This window comes from Falco cherrug, chromosome 12 (assembly GCF_023634085.1).
Source record: "Falco cherrug isolate bFalChe1 chromosome 12, bFalChe1.pri, whole genome shotgun sequence".
NCBI classification, from domain to species: Eukaryota; Metazoa; Chordata; class Aves; order Falconiformes; family Falconidae; genus Falco; species Falco cherrug.
Genome location: NC_073708.1, coordinates 13,312,619 through 13,339,113, shown reverse-complemented (window position 1 = coordinate 13,339,113; position 26,495 = coordinate 13,312,619). Strand labels below are relative to the sequence as shown.

Genomic DNA, 26,495 nt, shown 5'->3' with positions numbered 1-26,495 from the left:
AAAACTGCCTTGGATTAAGCAAGCAGAATTATTTCTATCAGACTAAGGACAGTAGTTTAAAAATCCTTTGTTTTCCTTATTATGACCAGTTGTGTAGAGCTGTCCATAAAAAGCACAGAGACCAAGAGATAGTGAATGGAAGGCTGACACCTTTTGGTTAAATTCTGGGACATGGTGATTTATTGTGTAAGAATGAGAGGCAACTTTGCAACTGACTGGGTTGTGAAAAAGATTCAGTTACACTTTTGCTCCTTTTTACTATCCTCAAAAACAAACAAACAAAAGAGAAAAATTGTGATTCCAGAAGACAATCCCTTTTCACATAGGTATGCATGTGTGATTGTTACATATATTATGGCTCTGTGGAGAGCTAAATTTAATCAAAAGATAAGTTCTAAAGCTGTCCTATATTTTCTGGGAGGGGTTATGTTTAGAAGCATGTTGGAGAGATGGAGAAGAATGAGAAGAGATCAAGTCAGTGAGTCATGTAAAGTTATTAAAAGTAATTTGTTAGGTCAGATATTCAGGCAGCATAAACTGTCTTAGACACATCTTGATTAAGCATCTTTGCAATTGTCTGTACACAGGTGTGCAGAAAAATGATATGCACACATAAAGATGTCTGTGAAAACTTACAGGACATGTTCTTAAACTCAGGGCCAGAATACTCAATTGATTTTCTTTTCTCACTTCCATCTGCAGTATAAATCAATGACTGATTAAGCATTTAAACTATTGATCTCACTTATTTACTGTGTTGGACTACTTATTAGTATACTATTTTAAAAATTATTTTAGAATTATATAATAGGAAGGAGTATAAACCCAGACGAATGTAGTGGTTTTTTAACATGAGACTTTACAGTAAAACAGATCGAAACTCTGAGAGGCTACAGAAAGAACACTTAGGTTCTGCAAGACATTAATTTTGCATTACTCATTAACTCTGCCAGTTTAATGCATGCTATGGAAGGAAGAAAGTGTGGAAGAATGGCACAGTACTCAGTGCAGTTATCACAGATTAACCTAAATTAGAAAGACAAATTTATTTTGTTAGGCTTTGTGGAAGAGAAGTATGAGGTTAATGTTACTTGTTCTGTTTCCTCTCTGTTGTAAATTCTTATGTAAAGTAAAACACCTAAGGCCCAGTTTTGAGGAGTCGTGAGCAACTTACTGCACGTTAGGCCTTTGATATCTAACTAGAGTTAATCATGTGTTGGTACATTTGGATTTCCCACTTTTTCTTAATTATAAGCACAACAAAGAGAAGAATCTCTGGGTGGAAGCTGGATTTAAACAGTTCTTGTTGAGTGCAAGTCTTAAGACTTCTAGACTGCTCCATGGAAGCTACAGGCATTAATAATGCAAGGCTACATGCACATTTGTACTGCAGATGTCTTTGAACATTTAGGCCTTTGTGTCTTCAGCAGAGGAAACAACAAGCTAGTTAAAAATACATGGCACTAAGTGTGAAAAAATTTGTTTATGTTTTGCCAGAAGACAAGGGGGCTTTGAAACCCTAATATTAATAACACAGTATCTCCTAGTCTAACCATTCAAATAGGAAAGTAAGCAAATCTATTTCACTCCCCAACAGTGACAGGGAGGATGCCAAAATGTTTTTCCACACTCTACAATCAGCACTGCATTACATTATCTGTAGTTTGATACGTCTTTCCTGAAAGGGATGCAGTGGCCAAAGCATGCTGACATAATAAAAATGTTGGGGAAAAAATATGTGGGAAGAAAAGGAAAAGAGAAAATGCATGTTTTGTTTAAAAGTGTGAACTGCCCTCTCACTGAGGCAACTCCTCCTGACAAAACAACTCTTTATCATTTCTAAGCTTGCAGAACTCATTAAATGGAACTGAAATTAAGAAGGAAGGTATCCTAACCAGGAAAATTACTGGCATGTACTAAAACTCGAGGAGGAGGAAAAGTAATTAGAATAAATAAAAACTTCCAAAATAATATACTTGGAAGCTTCTCTGTGTGAATGCAGAGAATATGGGAAATAAGCAAGAGGAAATAAAAATGACAACCAGTGATAAACAGGCTGAATTTCATGTTCTTGAATTAAATTTGGGGGGCTGATTATTGCAAATAGGGATTCTAAATCACACAGAAGAGTCACAGGGAGAAACAAAGGAGTAAGGAGTTCAATATAAGTCAATGTTTCTATAGAATTACCGGAATGTAATTTGATCATGAAACAGTACAAATTAAAAAAGGTGATTGAAACCAATGACAAAATTCCTATTGACTTCAATGGGCCACAATATTATACAAGGGTTTTTTTTAAAGCAGTGAATATTATGGGTGCAATCCTGGATATGGCGGTTCATAAGAAACATTTTTCTCAGTACTCTAGCGCTCACAGGAAGAATTTTTCTTCCCACAGTGCCCATTTTTTTCTGTATTCTGCTGACAGACTCTCTTTTTCCAGTAACTTTTTTTGCCATCTCTACCAACGCTAAAATTCAGACATGTTTTTGGTACTCTTCCCAGAGAGAAAAACAAATCCTGCAGCTCTTCATGAGGCCAAACTCTCTTTCAAGATAGGCTGGAGGAACAACATCACAAATCTGGGAGATTAGAGGGAATATCCTTGTTAATAATACAGTCAAGCAGGAGGACATCATGTTTTGTATGCCTTAGGCAGTTTTAGGTAAAAAAAGATTGAAGACAGAAGAATGCCACTGCTACCAGGAGGTGAGTTGATGCTCAGAGCCACACTGAGAAACAGGGAATGCAATGAAGCATTGTCAGCTTAAGACATGACCTTGCTACCGTGAAAAACCTACAGTATAAAGTTAATATTTTAATCTTCTTGGGCTGTATACCCTTTGATCTCAAAAGAAAAAGGCGGCAGACAAAGTTGGATACTTTTCCATCAAGCCATATATTATATTACATTATTCCAGTACCCTACCATATCCCAGAGCACTGGTAAGTGATTTATTTGATGGACATGTAGGAAAAAATCATGAAACATCTGAAGAGTCTACTCAAAGAATAGTTTGGTCATACTGATGAGAAGTTGGTGATTCCTTTTGGCGTGGCCCTAATGTAAGTGAAGGGCTATTTAAAGAAAAGTGAAAAAAATAGACAACCAAAATTTTATAGTAGATGTCAACAATATTGAAGAGCATTATAGGAAAGATCTTTTGTTATTACAGGGTGTGGACAAGAAGTTTGTGAGAAACCATAGCACAAACTGCAGGTTTTAATTATTTTTTTTATTATTATTAATCATACAAATGATCCTGGGAAAATAATGGGAACTTCCTTATTTTGTGAAAAGAATACCTAAAAGCTCTGTGAAGCAGAGTGACATGCTTTTGGACAGTGATCAAGAACAGAATCATAACAAATATATATGATTTTGATTGACCTGGTACTTGAGTCATTATTTGCGAATTCAAAGATCTGATGGATTTGTACCTGAAGGTACAATATTGGTACACTGTGTCAAAGAGAATATGTGGATAAATGAAAGCAAGCAGAAGTTAAGACTTTTGAAGTGCAGAAGCTCAGTAATGGTGTATGAGAAAGATGAGGGAAAATTTAAATATCTGATGGGACAGGAATAAAAAGGAAAAACTTGCTTCATGTTCTGAAATGTTATCAATACAGTGATCTTTCTAAAAAGCTATCAATACTGACATTCCTAGGGATGTCTTTTCTAGGATTCATTGACATCAGTGTTTTATTGAATACATATGATACTCTGTGGCAATTTTTTAAATATTCAAGAGCAATCTATATAGTTTCTCAATAAGTTATTTATACAGTGGACTAGAATATAATTATCTTCTGTTTCCTGCACCTTATGCTTTGTTCAAAATCTTCTTTCCAAATGCAAAATTAAAGAAAAAACGAATACTAAATCTGTAACATTTCTGTAACATTACAGCAAAATGCTTTTAGGTTTACAAGCTGGCTGAGGTCATCTAACTCAGTAAAATAAACATAAATAGGAATTTCAAGAGACTTTTATATTTTGTGTTTGCTGAGCATTTTATAATAGTTTACACTGATGAATGAAAGCACGCACAAAAAAGCCATTATGTCTATTGCATACAATATCTTTCGTTTAAGAAAAAAAGGATATATCTGACACGTTATTTGGGTAAAGCATGAAATTAAAAAAACCCAACGAAACAAAACCCCCCATACCACTCCCTATACTGGTAGGAAATGTTCTGAATAGAGAACTGAAAATAGCAATGAACAAAATTCTGATGAATCAATGTCATACAGCATCAGTCTTCAGTCAGGTTTTCAACTAGCACAAATCATCCTCAGATTTTTTACTTTATTTGAACTATTTCTGTCTGTATGAGGAGCAGATACATATTGATGCTTCAGGACTGCTTCACCTCATAGATATGTTTACCACTGATATATTAGATAATAGCTTATATTCTTAATGTTCCAGATAGAGGGTTATATGATATTCTAAGCTACAGCAGTATAAAATGAAAAACACTTGAAACCAATAATGTTACTGTAGACATCAAACTATGTAGTTAAGGAAATAACCATAACCTTACTTTAATCCTTCACCTGAAACATACCTTTTCTGCGCTAAAGCTTTTTCCTCTGTTTTTTAAATATTTTTGTGATGTAAAACGTGAAATAAAAAGACCAACCATGGTAAGTCAGCCATTAGTACAGCTAGATAACTATTAACAATTACTAGATCAATGAAGGATATTTGGAAACTGTAATATACCCATGTAGCTCCAAAGCAGAATCAAAATGTATATTCATATTCTTATTCCAATGTTTTCTATTCCTAGGAGGTTATTATCAACACTCACCTTTTCACCAACGCCTCCAACAGAGCCAATTGAGCCTGGGGGGCCTTGAGGACCCTACAGTGATAAAAGAAATAAATGATAAATGAAAAAAGTTACCCCAAATATAGCACTTATTACTGAATTACTGAGAGGAAAAAAAAGGTTATTCCTTACATCAGCTCCATTAGGACCCTGGGGACCTCTTGGACCTGGAGGGCCAGGTGGACCCTGTATCAAAGAGACAATTTGATATAGTTACAATCATAAAGATTAAGTCCAGTGGGGCTTTTTTGGCCAATGACAAATAATATAGTCGATCTGTAGAGGACTTTTAATCTTTGCAGTACTACAGAAACAGCAGGGCCAGATTGCTACCCGTTGCATGATTTCACAAGGTGCAGGGGATCCAGGCTGTCATACAGTATCTGAGCTGGAAATGATCTGACTCCTGAGGATTGGTTTCCTGCATTGTATTTTCCCTGCAGGTTACCTGCATACTCATTCCACTATGCAAAGACCCTTGAGCAGCTTGTACGTCTGTTAACAGCCATGTGGCAGTACTGCACCATGGAGCCTACAGATGGGCAATAATAAAGCATACAGGCTTGGCATAGGGTGTTGGAGGCAAATGTATACTGTAGATACCCTGCATTTCAGTCAGGACCAGCCCAGAGGGCATTCTCTCAACAGTATAAACAGTTGGGAAATGTAGTTTCAAGATCACCCAGAGAAACAGTAAACATAACCGAAGAGTGTTTACCATCTTGTGGCCTGCAGTTACCTGAGGCTAAGTACAATGCCCTGAATTTCAGAAAAGTTGCACCAAACTCTGATGCAGTGGTCTCTCCTTTTTCTCTTTCTTTCCTGAACCTGCTTACCACTGTCCTGTCTTGGACACACACAGCATCTGCTTTGCTACTTTTCAGAGTATTTTCTTAAGTTACATAAATCTCTATATTAAGGATGGGACAGACATGGGAAAGGGAAGTAAATCCCAGAGGAAGTTTGTGATACAAAATGTTTCATACTCAGGCACCAAATTCAGGAGCAGCTTATAAAATTGTGAGCCACAGTGAAAAGACAGTAATAAATGGATGATATTTATCTCCTCCAGAATGACCAATGCAGAGGAAGTCTTACCATTGGGCCCACATCACCATTTTCACCCTTTTCACCTGGTGGGCCAGGCAGCCCCTAAAACACATAGAACAGAAAAGAAAACTGTGAGTAGGGTACCTGGAATGATGAGTTATAAATCAATATGAAACAATACAAATCAGATCTACATGTGAAACTTGGGAACTTGGCAGAGGGGAACAAGAAAATAAAACCTATTTGCATTAAAATAAAATTAAAAAAAAGAGGTTTTTATATTACAGCAAATGTATAGATAGTCCTAGTATCCTTAAACCAGATGAGGCAGAAAATTTTTGAAAAAGCCCAGGCACAAATGCTAGGGTGGCTGACTTCAAAAGCACTACCATCATTATCTAGCCCCCAGGGTGGGCGTCTGGGTAATTTAATTTATGCTATACGTATATATGTAAAGAAAACACGATCAGTGCAACATAATGAAGTGCTATGCAAAGATGTATCAGCAACCTGAAGTACTGGAAACTGTATAACTGCTTTATTAAGGTGTCCAGTGGAGGCAATAAATCCTACTGAGAGGCATTACATCGGGTTATACAAACATATCCTTAGAAGCAAAGTGTCCAAGTTTGACTTATAACAAACACCAGGAAAAGGAAAGTATAGCTGATGTTAATACTGATATCTAGTATAATGTTACCACAGCTAGAAGCACTATCACCACTAAGCTGGGCATTCCTAAATGTAGGATCAAACTTGGCTTCTATAAAAAGCAGATCCCCTGGATCTAAAGTCAATAGCATTATATTGACTTACATTACATTACGATCTGGTTCTATGTTTCACCACCTGGGTTCTGCTGCTTTCAAAGTATGTTGTCAAACTGTAGCTAACCAGATTGGAAAGCACAATTTGCCATATTTGCTACAAAGCTGTATAAAAAAGTATGAGACAAACTTAGCCAACTCTATATCCATTCCTCAGCTGACCCCCTCCTTTGACACAATCTGAACAGTACAAAGACTTGGCAAAATTCAGAGATATACCTCTTCTAGAAATGATGTATGTCTCTGTTGTCTACTACTGTGAAAACTTGACTGACCTGTCAGTGTGTTGTGGTTGTGAAAGCTTGTTTACCCTTAGATAATCAGCATGAGAAAAGCTGGCTTTAGCTTATATGGTGACATAGGGTTTTTTCTATATAATACTTGCTTATTTTAAAAAGTACTAGACTCTATTCTATTAAAATAGAAGTGCATAGCTGATAATTTTATCTTCAGTAACAGGTACTGACTACAGTACACGCTGAATAGTAATGCCAGGGTTATGATTATAGGTAGTTTTATTACTTTCTAACTTTCTTCATGTTTACTTTTTGTAATCTTGTAATAGTTCAACAAATGAAATTTGAATTTACTTCAACTTTTTCCTGCACTGTAAGGAATTTCAAATAATGATTTTGTAGCTAATTGTTCTAAAGAGTGATTAGAGCAGAAGCCTAGACTTGGACTAGATGACTAGTCTTTAGAGAGCTGATATTCAGAGGGAAGAATCCCACCTCAAATAAACAATATCTTCCATTTGCCAACAGTCCACTCAGTTCTACCTCATGAACATGAAAAGACATTTAGTTTAAAAAGTTGAATGCCTTATCCATTATGAATCATGGTCACGACAAACCTAAACAGCTCATTCAACTGCTTACAGAGGAGGTATTTAGAAAAATTTGAAGGCAATTAAAGATTTACTTCATATTTCTGTCTTGGAAAAGACTTTCCAAAGCCATTTGGTGAAATCCTATTCCCACTGATTTCACTGAATCAGTATTTGATGCATTAATGGACATGGTATTTTGGGACTGCTTTCAGTTCTTTTGGGTAAGAATTAATTGAGGTGTTTATCATTTAATGTTTCAAAATTTAAGTAAAATTGTCATAATTGACTATAAGATAACCTAGGTAGGCCCACAGAGTTTTTCAGATTTTCTTTACTTCCAACTCATTTTGTTAGAAACTTCCTTATTTTTAAAAATACTATCAAAATTAATTAGCAAGGAAATTCACAATTAAGGTAAAAAAATTTCAAAATTACCAATTTTCACTTTTATGAACAAAAATACTTTTACTTAATGTGTAATGTAAGTAATATCAGTAGAATTTAACTGAAGTAAGTACGATATAGTTACCATGGAATATTATATATAAGACAGAGAAAGTTGTTACTCCCGAACAGTTCATAATTACCATAAGGACTGCATTACTGAATAAAAGAAACTCCTGATTTCTCAGTGGTACTTCAATACCATGAGAAAATATGGGATCTTGGTCCATGGACAAACAAATTCAAATTAATATCTTAATCAGAGAAATAAAATTCCTCATTTGAAATATTTAATTTCAAATTGATTTTTATATTTTTGTAGCTTAGTGAACATTAAACTTAAAATGTGAAGGTGGACTTTGTTGAAAAACATCTACTGAAACAGTAGCCTAGATCAAAGAAAAATAAGGATAATTTTATTTCACTCTTTTAAAAATACTAAAAAACTAAACAATCCATAATAAAATTTAGGAATATTTTTTCTGAGGTATTATTTCTGAAAATAAAGACATTTTCAATTTCAAAGGCAATATGAATCTACACAAGACATAGGTGTTGGTGCAGTAATGAACCGTTTATCTTCCAAGGAGGTTTACAGTATTTTATAAACTTCATTGTAAGTTTTGTGAACTGCATTATGTAACATAATTTAAAAAATGATAGCTACAGGCTAAGGTTTGGCTAGTGAAAGATGAGTCAGTTTATGCATGGTGGATAGAAAGGAGAAATACTGTTTAATAAATTCAAACACTACTGCTATACTTTTCCATTTTTTAAAAGATATGATTCACATTACAGCTTAATGCGTGGATTAGAAATAGTTTCAAAGTGCTCTGTGCTCTAATGTTAATTACATGGAAATGAATGAAAGGTCCTAAACATCTTGTTCTGTTTTGTATGTTTAAGCAAATCAAATTTTTCAAAAAGCAGGATTTTTCAGCTGTAATTCTCTGGATGCAGCAGTGAGAAGCCTACATTTTACTGTACGCTCGCTTTGTGTTTTTTGACTCATCAAGTAATAATTTTAAGAGGAAGAAACATGAAACTATAGGAACCTGCCAGTGATGGCAGCAGTGTATAAGCATCATGGAGTTGTGCTAATCTTTCAGAATACAAGTAGTGTCTGCGGTGGTATCACTGAGAAACACACTATGTTGCCAAAACCTATTGTGAAAATACAGTAAATGACTAGGACATATTAAATACACCACCAGGTTGAATCTTTTCTTTAAAATGTGTATCTCCAGTAAAAAGAAGTGCTCTTGTTAAAACGTAATTTTTTGGACTCTATAAATGAATGAATTACTGAATGAAATTCTAAAGCCTATGGTAGCCAGGAGTTTACTTTCAGTGCATCCTATCAATCTCCTTCAGCATTAAATCTGTTATTTATGCATGACCTCTATGAATATGGGATCTTTCAGTTCTTATTAACTGATGCTATGATTTATTTAATAGAAGACAATACTCATTTAGCTTTTGACACAGGAATCAGTGTTCTGATCAGGGTAAAATAGTACAGGAATTTACCTGTAAGCCAATAGGGCCTGGAGGGCCAGGGAAGCCTCGAGGACCTTCATCACCTTTTTGCCCAAACATCCCTTGCTGACCTCTTGGGCCTGGCTCCCCATCACCTCCCTGTTCAGAAACAGCAAAAAACAAAAGTATCACAGGTCTGATAATAACAGCAAAAGCTCCATGGAAATGACTGGAAGAGGACTCCAAACATGTGTAATGTCTTTACAAATGCATGTACACTACCTTGACTGAATGAAATCTGTTATACAGACAGAATAACAGCATATGCCCTGGTTTAATGGTGGTCAAGTAATACTCACAAAATAATACAAATAATACCCACAATTTTTTTCACTGAATACCATTTCTCTTTCACATCTGCATAAGCATTCTAGCTGTCGAATACCTACATATTAGTAAATATGAGCAGCATACAGTTCTACCAATCTTCATGGCAGAAGAATTCAAAGCCTTCTAAATAAAAATCAAAATCAATCCCCCTGTATCAGGTAGGTTTTGAAAAGAGATACCCTCTTTTAAATGCATCTGGTACTGAGCTGATTTTACTACTGACTGTCATACATACCATCAAACAAGTTCACTGAAAGGATGGGCCCCATTCACTATTTACACTATCTCATTTTGAATAATTCCTTCAAATTATTGCCTGGCTGCAAATCTGCAATAAAATAACACCTATGCAGGCTTGTTTGCAATAAACAACTGCATGTAAGGGGACAATGACAGAACTGTTAATAGTGATTTGAAATACATTCCCGAGTAAGGGCATGCAGTTCAAAGAGCTTCTAGGTTTCAGATGAGTTATGGCAAGATTGGGGTTTGCTCTGAATAAGCTACTTACAGCTATACCAGGGGCACCAACAGGACCCTGGAGACCTGGTGGACCCGGAGGACCCTGCATCAAACAAACATCCAAAAGGAAAAGTCAGTGATTATGGCATCTGGAATAAAATTGAAAGCAAATATAGAGACAACCCCATTTGCATGATCAAGGTCTATTAAGAATTTCTACATTTCTCCATAGAGAATGTAGAATTATCACAAGTCTTTTCCATTCAGTACAAACAATCTGTATTTGTTTAGCTCCGAAAAACTCAAGATTTGCATATGTAAAATAGATTTAGTACCAGCATTTATTGAAAGCACATTTGTAATGTTTCAGGATATTTAAAATAGAAAACCACGCAAACTTGAATTAAAATGTAAAATATTTTTTTCACAATTTTTTCACAATTAAAAATACCAGACCTTTCAATGAGATTTGTGCAGAAAACCTCAACATTTAAAGCATCATCTAACAATCTATCTTTAAATGGAATGCTTATTATTTGCATATGAATTATTCAATACTTTTATGAAATTGGAAATGGTTTTTTTGCAACAGCACAAAGCTTATTTTGACCTCCAGCAGACATGAAAAAGTCTAAGCATCAGGAGTCACATTCTCTTTGATATTAAGTCTCTTTTCAACAGAATGGTAAAAAAATAAGTTTCTGAGAGGAACTCTGTAATTTCTTCGGTCTTCTTACAGAATAATAACCTTCTATTATATAAAAAATAAGTTATATTGCACATAATTTAGAAGTCAGTTATGCAGATGTGACGTGATGAAGATATCTAACCAAGTATGGGAATGCAAGATACTAGTTTATGATGAGGCTAAAGTTATGTGGTAGTTTGAGTCTGTTTTTTGCACCAGCTGGAGAGACTAGAATGATAAAGAGTGAAGCTAAGAAAGCATAAAATCATGTACCTGGCAATGCCTGAATTCTAGTATGCTATTCCAGATGGCAAGGAAGTTGTTTACAGTTTCTAGGCTGGGAATTCTGATGTAGTGCAGAATAATGCTTGGATTTAAAGACCTTGCTAGGGCTAAAATTAGATTATTCTGTCCTTTATAGGGAGATTAAGAAAAAAGACTTCTTAAGTCTCATAGCCTATTTTTTGGGTTCTATGTACATTTTAAGAGTATCTTATTTTCTAGGGAGTTTGAAGTGTCAATCTATGTATTTCTTTTCTTCTATAATTTTCTTTTCATCATATACCTGATGGCAATAGGTGAAGCAAAGCTTTTTAGCCTCTATGGTGACATACGTAAATGAAAGGACTCCTAGAAATGCTCCTATTGACTGGGGGAGGTTACCATGAGAAAGGGAATTAGCACGCATTAATTAAAACAAAAAATTACATTGGAACAGATTGCTTCTACACTCTGCAGGATGCTTCTACCTGCTCCTTCATTTTATAGGCCCAGAATGAGATCTACACATTTTTTATCTCACTTAAATTCTTATTTTGATATAAAGTATTGTTGGAAGGTACTTTGCAATTGATTAATGAGAAATTATTTGGACATATGGCTAGACTTTTTTCCATTACTCTGGAGGGCAAATGGAGAGAGACTGATCTGAATCATCAGGAGAGAATCTTCAGTTAATAAAGGCAGCTGTGGTAGCCATGGAGGTTTTGAAGACCAAGAAAGGATGTGCATCAACAATAAAATTGTACTGTCCCCAGCTAGGATATGGCAACATAGTATTTTTTGTTAGGCATAGTATAGTTAAACCCTGAAACATAAAACCTTGTTAGTTTCAACAGGAAATTGAAGATGTTTCCAGCTCTTCTTAAACAGGAAAGAGGGACCAATTCTTTGTTCAGGGTCCTTGCTGTGACTAGGCTCTAAATGCCCATCAAGGCTTTTGTGGGTGTCCAAGTATTGTGAGTATCTGTTCTTTATGTCCTGTGATTTCAAGAACTAGGCACTTACTTCCTTTTCAGAATCTTTCAGAGGTGACCAACAAGGTCTGTCATCCCTGCCCCAATATACATCTGTCAGCATGTTCAAAGGAAAGCAGATTTGAAACAAACACATTCTGAAATTGTCAGGGTTGAATGACTGCAATTGAGGGCAAATAGGATTCAATACATGTGACTTTAAATAGGATAACATTCAGCTAAGCAGGCCTGAACACTGAATCTTGTATTTCATGGAAAACATATTATATTCCCAAATGCCTTAAACCTTGAGACTGAGAGTACAGGATACATTTTCAAACGATTATGCTGCAGACACTATTTGTAAAGCGGGTCCGCTGGAACATGCCCAAATACATTAGTACTCACTATGGGGACTATGGTCACAGTCTAATGCTCAGCATAACTAGCTATGCCAGGATGATCTGAAATAGAAAGGTGCAGCATGTGTTTTTTCTGAATTTCTCTGATGCAGAAGCATCTCTAATGAAGAGGCATGTCAAAGGGGAAACAGAAGGATATGCGTATGATCTGCACGCAAAGCCTGAAGTGGAACTGGAGCATGACCTGCTTCATATGCTTTCTCTGCCCTTTCCTTTAAACACCAGATTTTTCTGTGTACACAGGGCCTGTACTGTTATGAACTTCTTTAGGTGGACAAAGAGGAGCTGCATATATTTCTGTCTGTCCCACAACTGGTTTACAACTACAACAGCAAATATATTAAGATTGACTTTCAGTTAACTGGGAACAAATCCATAGTTTTAAGACTGACTTAAAAATGTTTATATTTGTTAAATTAATTTTGCCAAGTTAACTAAAACATTCTCTCAGATTATGCAGGAATAATTTTAGTCTGAAGCAGAATTTCCCTAGAATTCGTTTATATGTGTGTTTCTTGGAAAACTGGGGTTTATAATAGAAGTGTTGTCTCATCCATATGCATAATATTACATTCCTTGTGTTAACAGGGCATTACAAATAGTTCATTATAGAACTTATGATTTGATCTAATAAGATTGTCAAAAATATGTCTGGAAATTGCAGAAGTCTTTCTTGCAGAAATAACTGAAAAGGACAAGCTAACCTTTAAAAACCAAAAAAAAAAAAAAAAAAAGCTTGTCATTTTTTTGCACATTTTGTCACTACATTTTTTCTATGAAATTATCATAAAATTGTGATTTGCTTGGATTTGCATGTATTCTCCTAGAAAACCTAATTTGATTATGTATTAGCCATAAATTTTGTGTAATTTTTAGAAGCAATCTACCTTTATGATGCTTTATAAGTTCTTAATCACAATAAGCAGTGTTTTCAAGATAGTAAATATGTTTAGTTATGAATACTACTACGTTGAGTTCTCAGCTTTGTTAACTGTGACATTGATGAAATATAATAATTAAAAAAATCTTTCTGTAATTACTTCTTTATTGTTTCTTAAGGAAAATTATTCAAAAAAAGCACCAGTTTATCTTGAAATTTAACAGCAATTAAAACAAACCTTTTCTGAATTTTTGGGGAAGAAAGCAAAATCAAACAGAAAAACAGCTAGTTGTAGTCTTTCTAGCTTCAAATTTTATGGTGGAAAAAGCTTATTTTTATAGTTCTGGGCTCAATCAAAAGAGGAAGTGCTTGAACTTTAGAAATACTTTTGAAGACAAAAACATTTCAAATCAAATCAGTAGAAGCCTGATTAGTCTTAAATTCACGAATAGGCCTAGTGATATTTGAAAACTTGTACAAGCCATTTCATCTGAGATCTTCACTATTTTAAAATGCTGCAATCAGTTACACATGCTTTTCAGAATTAGACAGTCTTTAAAAAATTTAAAACTATATTAGTAGATTTCTCTTCTGAGTCTTCACATTGTTCACAATTGTGGCTAAGAAGCTAAAGCTGTGTATATTGACACAATCCAGTCAGTGAAGTTAAACACAGTAAGAGAATGTATGTATATCCTTAGTGTCTCCCAGCTCAAACACAGAAAGGATGAATTAAAATGGTATAAAAAGGGTGCTTAGGAATGTAGTTTGCCTATCTATTTTTTAACTATTCTGTAAGCTCAAGGAATATGAGAAATACTAAATATATGCATGGCTCTGTAAGTACAAACCTCTAGCGTTGCATTAAAAATGAACATTATTTTGAAGAAACATTTCTGAAGTGTGTCTTTGTTTCTGTTCATTGATGTAGCAAGGCTACATGCATACTTCATGCATGAATACTTTTTATTTATGAAGAACATAACGGACAAAGTATTTTGCTACTCACGTTTTCTCCCTTGTCACCTTTACTACCTTTCTGACCCGGTTCACCAATTTCACCCTGTAATTGAAAGTTGAAAGTTAAACTTCTTGTTTAAAATACTCTCCTTCACACTTAGCTGAAGTCAATATCACAGTATCTTTAAATGTTCCTTTTGATATGATTATTCTGTGTTTTCTGCTGCTGCTGCTTCAAGTGTGAAGGCCTAAAGGGGACAATTCTGCATCAATCAATGGTATGTCATATTCATCCAGATATCGATTGCTATACTGCAAAGGGCAACAAGACCTGGTTTTGAAGTATAGTGCAACTGAGCTCTAAATAAAGGAAACTGTGTTCCACACATCACCTTCAACATGAACTTACAAGGAAAGCACCCTGATTTACAGTCTTGTCTAACTGTATGTGACTGAATAAGTAGTTCTCACTGTAATGTACAATATTTCAAAACTTCAAAATTATGCAAATCACCAGGAAACCATGTCAGAAAAAAATGTTTTCTTTATACAATAATAAAAACCCAATTAAATTAAACCACAGAAAATACTCTCTGTGGGATGAATAACACTCATGAATATAAAAAGAGACCTCAAAGTCTTTACCTTTATGCTATGCTAACTAACAGAACAGTACTGGATCAAGAAAACATGCAAGATGAGCCTGAAAGGTGCCATGTCCTAAATTCAGTCAACAGAGTACCTCTGCTGCAAATGTATTATTCTGACACCCTCAACCTATTCACAGTGGTTCCAAATCACTGTACATTACTGAAAACATTTTATCTTACTCATTCAGCAAACCAAGTTTCTAAAATAGACAAAAAATCAAATTTGACATCATCTGCCTTGATCTATTCTGTCACACTTTCATCCTTGTTTCCTTGCCAGGATAAATATTGGTCTACTAGCTCTTGAACACAAATCCCAATGTCCCATCACATCTGTCCCTTAGATATCTGATTATAGAAGGGTTTTTTTTGCAGTGGGTGGAGGGAGTTTGGGGGAGGCAGGGGTAAGAGCTGCTTTGTCACTGTATTTATTGTGAGGAGAGCTACAACCAGAGAACTGTACTGACACATATTCTCACAGATGTACTAATAGCAATTATAACGATTCACCTTGTCACCATCTTCTCCGGGAGAACCACTAGGACCAGCAGGACCAGGAAGTCCTACAGGACCCTGTACTCCATCACGTCCAGCTGGACCTTGAGGACCTTTTTCACCCTGGTTTTGAAGAAAAGGAAGTTATCCACATTATCACAGGAGACTAATGATTATTTCAGTACAGGCAGTCACATTACCAATACAAAATTAAAAAAAAAATACCAACAGAAAGGAAATTATAAAGTGAAAAGAATGTATCAGAAAATTATACGAAGTAATAACAGAAGCTGATGACACTTGTACTCTAACGCAGTGGCTGGGTACAAAAGTTTTAATGAAAGACTGATTTGACAAACTTTTTTATTATATTCACTCCCTGCTGTGATAATAATGGGTTTAATCCTTCCTGGGTGTTAGAGGGTATGAAAAAAAAGTTTTTACTCTTTACTTAATTCTAAATACAAAAGAGTAGTCAGGTATTCTGAGGATATGTTTAATAGGCAAATACTAGAATGGAAAAAAGTAACATTCTGGGATGAAAAGTCTGTGCTGTGATAGTTTTATGTGACCCTGTGATTACTTACGGGAGCACCCTTCTCCCCTGCAGGGCCTGGAGGACCCTGAGGTCCAGGACGACCTGGTAGTCCAATTGGACCAGCAGTGCCTGCTGCTCCACGTTCCCCTGGTGAACCCTGAAAAGAAACAAAGGTGTATAAGAGATTTCTGATATAGCCCTAATAACTGTTGGTGGTTCTCATGACCCAGGTCAACAAAGAAGAATCCTGTTATTCAGTGAGATTCCATCTGGTGGAAGAGTACACATTCAACAGAAAAGAAAAAGGCTGAAAGAACAAGTTCATACTCAATAATTCATATTTAACACTAATTATTTTTTTTTTCATAAATACCCCCTCCTGTATTTGTTCATCATAATAGAAGTGTGCTTCACCCTGTTTTCTAGAATAGTTTTACTCTGTGTTTCTAAAATAAATTAACATACTACTTTGATGAATGAATATTCACCATATTAAAACGCAGAACTAACCCACACCATAATCAAAATTTTTTGTCAAGTTTTGTGATGCACATTGCTGAGATGATCAGTATGTTTCTGCATTTCAAATCACCTGTGTAAAAATCCACTGAAGTATAATGACTAATCTGACATGTCATACAGAGGAGGCTTGGATGCACAGGTATCTTTAAAGAAGAACAGAAAAAGTTAAAAATCTAATATTGCAGATAAAAGGGGAAAAGACAGGTGCTCTATGTGGGAAAAATACTGGAATTGTGTATTCTGGGATATACTTCTACAGAGAATAATAGCAGAGAGGAATAATTTTTACTCTAACACCAATAACAGCCACTTTTAAATGAGTCATATCATTGTTATTACTATATTCTTTTAATTGTCTAAATAAGTTTTTTTCTATCTGAAACTACCCAAACATCCATAAGTGAAAATTTAGTTTCTACCTGCCATGTTCTCTCTTTCTTTTGAAGCAGTGTAGGGCTTATAGCAATTCCACAAAAAGCCAACTTTTCTTTTAAATATGTCAGTCTGCCACAGAGCCAAGCTCTGTAACCTTTTATATTCTGAGCTGTGTCTTTATGGTTTCTGCTGGATTGAGCTAACTAGACAAAATGGACATAATGATTAGGTATGTAAAAATCTGCAGTGCTCTAAAAACAGAGGTACCTAGATTAATTTTTTCCACTCTTTTATTGCACTTTTAAAAAATACATATGGCATATACAGTAGAGCTGAAGGTGAAAAAGGAAAGGAAACAAGGTGTTCTGATACTAAAAATCCTTCCTAGGAAGTTATAAGGGAACAGAAGACAGTATAGATTAGAACTTGTACTCAAATAAATGGAATTTCAGAATAAAAATGTTAAATTTTGGTCTATTCATATTTGCCTATCGTTAAGTCAAAAAGCCACAATGTGGAGTACTGATTTTAAATCCTTTCTGCATGCTGGATTAATTTCCAAACAGTGATCTACAACCAAAGTTCTCTCTAACTCATAAGCAAAGAAATGGGCACCTGTTTGGAGGCACATCACAGCAAGAAAATGACAGGAAGCAAAAGACCTTTACACTCGAATTCCTGATATATCCTTGACCACACACACAGATTTTGAGCAAGTATTCTTGTGAATTGGATTCATGATAGCACAGGGGAAAATTTCCTGTTTCTTGATTCAGGTTAACTGGCACCTAAACTGCTTCTTCCTGTTCCTCGCAAGAGTCAGCATTTGTAGGGAAAAAGAAACATGATGCTCTCCTGGGTACAGGCAGAGCATGGAGAATGATGGAACTTCTTGTGCTTTTTTTGCACCATCACTGGCTGAGAACTCTTGACAGGAAATCCAGCTTTGCCAGTCCTGATACTTCCTGAGGATTCCAGATGCTGCACATCCTTCCTGTGTCCTGGAGACAAGGCAGCATGGGAACAAAGACAACAGAGTATTCTGATCCATTATATTCTACATATGAGCCAGTTTTGTGCTTACAAGTCTAATGAAAAAACTATTTCACTAATACCAGCACAGTTAGCCTTGAAATGTATGGACTCACTGGAAACTAAAAAGAAAAGAGAGCTCTCCTGTCCCTCTAAATTTATATATTTTTCACACTTTTGCAGCATCTTTTGTTTTCTGTCTGTTAAATAATATACACATTTTTTTTATGAAGAGAGCACTGTTAAAGATTTGTTTGTTGTACAGTAATATTTCCCCAGTTTTACAGCTTGACACCTACAAGACAGTTCCTAACACTTTAAAGTTATTGATAATTTCACTTTTCCAACTGATATACTGGAAGTGGGTGACATCATAGAATGGATAAGTAATAGATGTTGCAGCCTGAGGTTCTGAATAGCCAGGTTTTTTCCTATGTTTAAGCAAGATGAAATTTGCTGGCTTTGGAACCACTGGAGTTTTAAGATGCTTGCACCTATGAGGGCCCAATTTTTTTATTTTATTCATAACATACTTTACCTGGACTGACCCCATTAGCATAACTGGTACTAAATCCATAATAAGGTGCTTTTCCCTCCAGATGGCTATGACAGAGGAGAATACTGAATGGTTGTTCCAAATATTTTTACACATTATCTCATTAAGATCTAACTCTGCATGAGTGTTCAAAAAAAGTGTGCAGGAATCATAGGTGATTTTATCCTTCCAGGTGTTGGTTTTTGGTGTTTGGGGGGGGGGGGGGGGGGTTTGTGGTTGGTTTTTTTTTTTTTAAGTCTAGATGAATGCCTAGAATACTGTTATTTTAGTTCCTAAGACTTCAGTGAAATCAACAAGAAAAAATCAGTACCTTGCAGCCATACTACCATGGTCTCTGATCTTGTCAGCTCTCATAAGCTTAACAATTTTAGGTCATCTCATCGGTAGGATGCAAGAACACAGAGGAAAAAAAAATAATCCAACTAACTCATAGATCTTTCCTGTATCAGACAGCAGACACTAACAGTGGCTATAATTTCTAGTAGCTCTTTTTACTCAGCCAAATTTTCATATTTATCTTTGCATTATTTTTATGTTTTACATAAATTTCATATGAGTTATTAACAGCAAGTATACCTTCTGTTTTCAAGGATCCTCTCACTTCTTTGTAAGAATGGCCTCTGATCAAAGCACAACACATTAAATTATAGCCACAACTCAGAAAAGCATTTTAGGCAGCTTCTTAAGTCTGTTCTCTCTTTTTATGTTTATCACCTTTTTTTTTGTCACTATCTCACTGTGAAACAATCCCCTTTTGTTACTAAACTCCTTGTTAACCTGTGGTCTTGCAGTGGCACTCACATCCTGAAATCTTTTTATTAATTTGTGGGGGGGGTTTAAAAACTTTTCTACAGAATGGAAGTGTCATGCTTTGTCTTGTATTTCTCTTATACAGACTATAAACTCATTAGTAACCTTGTTTTTATTTCACTTCCTGTAAAGAGATATGTAATTATACTCATTGTATACATTACATAGTAGTAGCAATAGTTTTTACTGATGGTTAACAAAATGTTCAACAAGTGAAGATCCCCATGGCTGAAAAATGTTATCAGACAGAGGAACATTGCTCTAGATAGTGCAGTACTGAAAACTGTGTAGCTTACAGCTGGTTTACTCTGAGTCCAATTTGGGCATCCTATTCCTAAATGAGCTAATGAAAAATGACTGCTTGACATTCCAAAGAGCTTTCTCTCATCAGCATTCAGCATTCCACACAGTAGTATGAGAAAGGAAGAAAACAAACAAAAGACAAAGATAACAGATAAAAGAGAACTGTTAAAAAAAACACAAACAAAAACCCCACAACAAAAACCACCAGAAAAAAAATCCTTCTTCTGGAGTGCATTCATGCATCTCTTTTGTCCAAATCCCTCTAAGCACAGTAATTGGCATACACAGTATTTGGAGCAGTCATTTGTTTGGTATGCTTGCAGATGTATGTGCTAGCCAAATAAAGCTTACGATTCACTATATATGCTAGTTAGAAGCAATTGGTACTGGCAGGCAATTGAAGGAAAATCATCCAGTGGCATGAATTTGCTTCCTATTATAAATGGCAAGTGAAGACTCCATTATAATTACACTTCTGTGTGTACCCTCTGTTGGCTAAAAATAGATGGGAAAATATTTTAAGAATATTTGATGCTCATGGTCTGCTATGAGCTACCGTGAAAAAAAAAAAGCACTGAAAAACACTTTGAAGATAGCAAGTTGGTAATTAAAGATTAAATGGGAAAAAAATTCCAATTCTGGAATACTCTCAGGGCAGTGTGGTTGTGTTTGGGCCTCAAGTGGCCTGCTTGCACTACAGTGAATTCAAAGTATATTTGAAAAAAAAAAACAAAAAACCACACACCCTAAATAACTTTACCCTTCAAACTGTCTTTCCACTCTGCTCACAATTCCTGCTGCACTACATCTATTTTTCAAAGACTGGAAAAACAATATGCAAAAAATTTTGAGCTTCCTAAGTGATTCTTTCTATGACTGTTTACCTTAGCAGGGAGCGTGGCCCCAACAGGAATGGATTTATAAAGTGAAGAAGCAGTTGGTACTGTGCTCTTGACACCCATAATTTGTGTATTTCTGGAATAAACTTCATGATAATTCTTGTCCGGCACTGACTGAACTCCCATTAGCTGCTAGGTATTAGAAGCGGTCCTGGAATGTTTCTTCCAATTCAGGTTCTCAGGAAAGGAATACTGTTCATGAGCTCCAAGAGAGCTCCATGATTTCAGCCAATGGATGGTAAATGGGGGTGATTTAGACATTCACCTCAGAAAGACTCTGATGTTTTGAACCTACGCACTGACATATACATATCCTATAACAAATAGAAAAACATGGATCACCTAAATTTAAATTCAAACACATGTATTTCAGAACATGGACAACCATCACTAAACAAGATAAGGTTGTGAGGCAAAAGCACCTATGTGATGCATATTTATGAGAAGCTATGATAGTAGTGGCACAGCTACTGTGTGGGCACCCTGTCTGGGAAAGTGGTGTGTATTAAATGTCAGGTATGCTTGTGCTGTCTGGTTTGTACATGTTCAGAACAGTTCTGGTTCAAAGCACCTGAGTAGCTATCTACTTGTTAGTCCAGCCTTAGGGGCTCCTTTAACAAAAAATTAAGACACGACCTTTAGATTGAAAAGACTATTCTGATCTATCTATGCTTTCTTGATTTTGATTCATCTTTTCTTGTAACAGTTCAATTTCTTCACATGGGGTGGGATGTTATCCCTTTTGACTCCCCCTACTAGCTTCCATTCCACTCCACTCCATTCCGTTCCCAGCCACCTTGTTTTGATGTCTTTTTTGAATGTATACATACTGCGTGGTGTTAAGAAGAACTGTAAATCACAAATGCAAGTTCTTGATTTAAAGAATAGAAGCTTAAAGGCATTAAGAATTAAAAAAATAATTTTAAGAATGCAAGTACCATGTACTAAGAAATCAAGAACTAAAGCTTAAAAAGTGTGCTACAGCAGATCTTTTCCAGTAACGTAGAATTAATCCAAAAGCAAGAATCTTCATACTAATTTTCAGGTTTTTCATCCTTGTTTAATGCATTCTAATCACAGTATGAATTGCAGGGACATGAGAGAATTTTATTTTTGAAATAAAAAAAAAAAAAGCATTTCAGCTCCTCCATTACTTTTTTTGTGTAACAGGAATAGCTGTGCTGATTTTTTTTCTTACTTAGTTGCACTGAGTGAAAGAAGTAAGTTGACAAGATGACTGTCAAAACCTACACAACTCACATTTGGGAACAACTGTACCATGTTTTGAATACTAGTGCATCCTTGTAGAACTTGCTTGCATAACAAACAGCAATAGAGAATAGGTAACTTTAAGCATATCCTACTTCAAATACTTTTCAGTGGATAACTACCAGAAACCACAGTGAAAGAGGCAGCAGACATATAAATAGTAGAAATCCAAACATGAAACAAAATTCTAAATATAAACGAATGTTAAGCACAGGACCATCTAGAAAAAGCCTAGTCACACTACTCAAGGAATAATAATTTACTGCTTTTGAGGAATAAGTACTTATCACTGCTTTTCTATAATGATCATAAAGAAAAAAACAACTACAACACCACAAAAAATTGGTAAATACATTTTTATGCCTGTGTTGGGCTTAAAATATTGAGAAGGAATATTACTGCATGACATGATTTTACATAGCTGTTACTAGCTGAGCAAGCAGTTTTACTGATCCTGTCTACAGACACAGTCCATACAAGAAGTACAGTAAAGATAAAGTTTTTAAGGCAATGGTTGGTTTTGGTCATCTTATATTCTAAAATCCTTAAGTAATTGTATAACGCATCATTTCATATTCATAAAATGGTATCAGGAATAAGCATTCTTATATTCTTGCATTATCTATTTTCCCATGGAATTCAATGGGCAATTTCAAGATGCATGTTACTATTTTCCAAAATAAGGTATGTTTTTACAATGCTCATCATACTTTCTCAAAGTTCTTAAGCTGGCTCTACAATTTTTCCCTTTTCCTACAGAACCTAAACTTTCATTGAAAGATATTTTTTTCAATGTAGATACTGTAGTAAAAATAATGGTGTGGTGTGACTGCTGCTATATCATTCCCTGTACCAATTTCAAAGCACTTTAAAACAGGATTAAGATGTCTTCCCTTAAGTAAATTGAAGTCTCCAAACTGTGAGTGAAAAACTTCAATAGATTGAGACAACTGTCTTCAAACCTTTTTTTTAAGATAGCAAATAAATAAAAAAATATAAAATTGTGGTGGAAAGAAACAGACCATGTCACATTTCGTGACTATACTGAAATTACTGAAGTAGAATATTTATCTATGATTTATTTTTTTCTTTATATAGGAAAAATTATGCTATCCCAATCTAAACAAAACGAACATTTCACAATGAGTTAAAATGTACCAAAACTCACACATAGGCTGGTATATGTTTCAAAACATTAGATGAAATAATAAGGGTACAAAAGTAATAATGCCACATATTTAAATGCTAGCTTAGGCTACGCAGAGCAACAGCAGTATTTTTAACATTATGTGTGTCATCTGTATGAGTGAACTGCAGTTGTACAAAGGGAACACAGCTGTATTGGGTTTGCATGGCAAGGTTTTGGTTAACAAAATTACTCTGAAAGCAAGTTTTGTTAGTGAGGGAGCTGCAGGAGCGTCTTCTGTGAGAAGCTGCTAGAAGCTTCCCCTATGTCCAGCCAAGTCAATGCCAGTCGGCTCCAAGATGGTCCTGCTGCTGGCCAAAGCTGAGCACATCAGCAATGGTGATAGCGCCTCTGGGGTAACATATTTAAGAAGGGGGGAAAAACTGCTGCACAACAGCAGTTGGAAGAGAGGAGTAAGAAAGAATATGTGAGAGAAATAACTCTACAGACACCACGGTCAGTGAAGGAGGGGGAGGAGCAGCCTCCTCTGCAGCCCCTGGTGAGGACCATGGTGAGGCAGGCTGTGCCCCTGCAGCCCATGGTGGTTAACGGTGGAGCAGATATCCACCTGTGGCCCATGGAGGACCCCCACACCAGAGAAGATGGATGTGCGTGAAGTTGGCTGTGACCCATAGAGACTCCACAGTGGAGCAGGGTTCTGGCAGGACCTGTGGCTCCATGGAGTGAGAAAGCCTATGCTGGAGAAGGTTTTCCGGCAGGACCTATGACCTCATGGGGGACCCATGCTGGAGCATTCGGTTCCTGAAGGCCTGCACCATGTACAAAGGACCTATGCTGGAGCAGTCTGGAAAGAACTGCAGGCTATGGGAAACACCCATGCTGGAGAAGTTTGTGGAGGACTGTGGGTGGGTCCCCATACTGGAATAGAGGAAGAGTGTGAGGAGAAAGGAGTGACAGAGACATTGTGTGATGAACTGACTGCAACCTCCATTCCCCGCCCCCAGTACTGCTTGAGGGGAGGAGGTAAGAATTTGGGAGTTAAGTTGAGCCTGGGTAGAAGGGTGGGGTGGGGGGACAGTGTTTTAAGATTCGGGTTTTTATTTCTTATTATCCTACTCTTTGATTGGTAATAAATTAAATTAATTTCCTAAAGTTGAGTCTGTTTTGCTTGTAATGGTAATTGGCAAGTGACCTCCCTGTCCTTATCTTGACCCATGAGCTTTTCATCATATTTTTAATCCTCCTGCCCAGTTGAGCAGGGGGAGTGATAGCACAGCTTGGTGGCCACTGGTGCCCAGCCAAGGTCAACCCACCATAACAGCATGAATCCACTACCTATTATCAATAGATTTTCCAATATGGAAAACCTCTTTCATCTCAACAATACCTTGTGTAAGTGACAAGTAATTGTGTAGTTGGCAAGCAACAAGTGAATCTCTTTCCTACTGATAGCAGAAGGTTTCAGATATTCACAACCTTCACATTCCTTGAATGTTTATTAGTATGGATAATTAGTAGAACATAATTATTGGTCACACTGAATGACTGTCTGCTGTTTTACAGACTTCGTTGATGAAAACATTACAGCAGGTAAAGAAAAAAAATTACTAGAATATTGTTTATATTTCCATAGAATTATTATGTTTACTTACAACTGGGCCAGGTGGGCCTTGTGGGCCTTCCCCTCCTTTCAGACCAGCTGGACCCTAAAAAATGAAAATAATAATAATAAAAAAAGCTGATCTCTTTTTGGAAAGTTCAAGAGTTATTTTTCTAACACATGTAAAAAGAAGAATCTAAATATTGAAAGACAAAAAACTGAATAAATTCTTTTTGCTTATATAGCCAATGATATTTAAAATGTTGGATGTTTGAAGTCTGTTCTCCTATTTCATTCATTTTTAAGCACAGTAGAAGATCCCATGAAATACAACAGTTAATCCATTGTTTCTTGTATTTAGAAACACATGTCAATTGTTCTATATGCTTATATCATACCTGAGCACCAGGAAGGCCTCTCTCTCCAGGGAAACCACGAAGACCTGCTGGTCCATCTTTCCCAGGAATTCCTTGAGGGCCTGGGTCACCCTTGGAAATATATTACATTTTGATTAAAAAAAAATATGTTTAAAATGTTTATGTTAGTCATTAAATGAGTAATGAAAATTAAATACCAGATCCTAGTTATAGTAGTGACAAAAAAGACTAAGCCCCCACTTATTCACCCACTAACTCTTTTAAGATTTTCCATACAATAGTCTATCAGTATGGTTAAATTTATAACGAGCTTTGACAAAACACAGTATTAGTTACAGAACATAAAATATGTTTAAAGATACATTCATTAAAAATTTACAATGCCCACTGAAAATGGAAGATTGAATAGAATTACATAGTAACTAGAGAAGTAGTATTTCTCTTGTGCCCCAATGGCGGCCAAAAATAAGCACAGAGTTAAATTTGGTAAGTGCAATTTTGCTTTTTAGCCAGTATGACATATCCTACTTTAAATGCCAATGTATAATTTTCCACCATGGTGTGAACATGCCATTGCTATGTATTTCCATTGTGAATGTGTGGTGTATATAAAATATTTTTTAATTTGTTTTTGCAAAAATACTAACTATTGGCTCAAGAGAATTATCATTATTTCAGTGGAAGCAGACACATCTATAAAATTGGAATCTTCCAGTCTTCAAAATCCTTCTGGGTGAAACATGTCAATTCTGATTTTATATTGCATATTCTGATTTTATTCTGCATGTTCTGCAGGATGATCTGAAATGTGAAACTGCCAGCAATTTATCTGTACCTTCCAATTTGTTTCCCAAAGCCACATCATACCTTAGCACCTTCTTTTCCTGCAGCACCTGGGAGGCCTTGTTCACCTGGTGGACCAGGAGGACCTGGATGACCTCTTTCACCAATTGGGCCAGTCTCACCAGTGGGACCCTAAGCACAAAAGTAAAACTTCAGCCACCTCAATGTATTCAATGTCTTCGTGTCGGTGGAGGTGGGAGGAGGAGGAACAGATTCTTAATATCCAGCTGTTATGACTGTCTGTTACAAAACATTACCACTGGCTAGCATACATTCCTTAACTTCCCTCCAGGCAAAGCTGACTTACAAAATATCTTTGTCCTATAAAATAAGTCTTGCATTGCATTCTGCTTGCAGACATGTCTGTACAGCTTCCAGAGAAATCCTGACCTTGCTCCTTAAGCAGTGAAACTTTAAAACACAGTGCGTATCCACGTATGGGAGGAGGTTACAGAAAGGACATGGGAGGGAAATCCATGTACTATGCTTGTTCTGAAACACTGTACTGTTGTTGTTCTGAATAATATGAATTGGAAGGCAGGACAGTTGAAAGATATCTCTTCAGA

At 35.9% G+C, this 26,495-nt stretch overlaps 1 protein-coding gene across 4 annotated transcripts in view; it reads right to left on the bottom strand.

Moving 5' to 3' along the window:
• The window catches only part of COL11A1 (collagen type XI alpha 1 chain), a 160,305-nt gene that overhangs the window by 27,234 nt on the left and 106,576 nt on the right, over nucleotides 1-26,495 (bottom strand). For all 4 annotated transcript variants that reach the window (XM_014287417.3, XM_027798171.2, XM_027798170.2 and 1 more), the window contains 11 exons: nucleotides 25,954-26,061; nucleotides 25,108-25,197; nucleotides 24,762-24,815; nucleotides 16,246-16,353; nucleotides 15,674-15,781; nucleotides 14,563-14,616; nucleotides 10,378-10,431; nucleotides 9,528-9,635; nucleotides 5,946-5,999; nucleotides 4,980-5,033; nucleotides 4,827-4,880 (listed from right to left, as the gene is read on the bottom strand). In XM_014287417.3, the coding sequence (XP_014142892.2) occupies nucleotides 4,827-4,880; nucleotides 4,980-5,033; nucleotides 5,946-5,999; nucleotides 9,528-9,635; nucleotides 10,378-10,431; nucleotides 14,563-14,616; nucleotides 15,674-15,781; nucleotides 16,246-16,353; nucleotides 24,762-24,815; nucleotides 25,108-25,197; nucleotides 25,954-26,061 (846 nt within the window). The remainder of the gene's footprint in view (nucleotides 1-4,826; nucleotides 4,881-4,979; nucleotides 5,034-5,945; nucleotides 6,000-9,527; nucleotides 9,636-10,377; nucleotides 10,432-14,562; nucleotides 14,617-15,673; nucleotides 15,782-16,245; nucleotides 16,354-24,761; nucleotides 24,816-25,107; nucleotides 25,198-25,953; nucleotides 26,062-26,495) is intronic.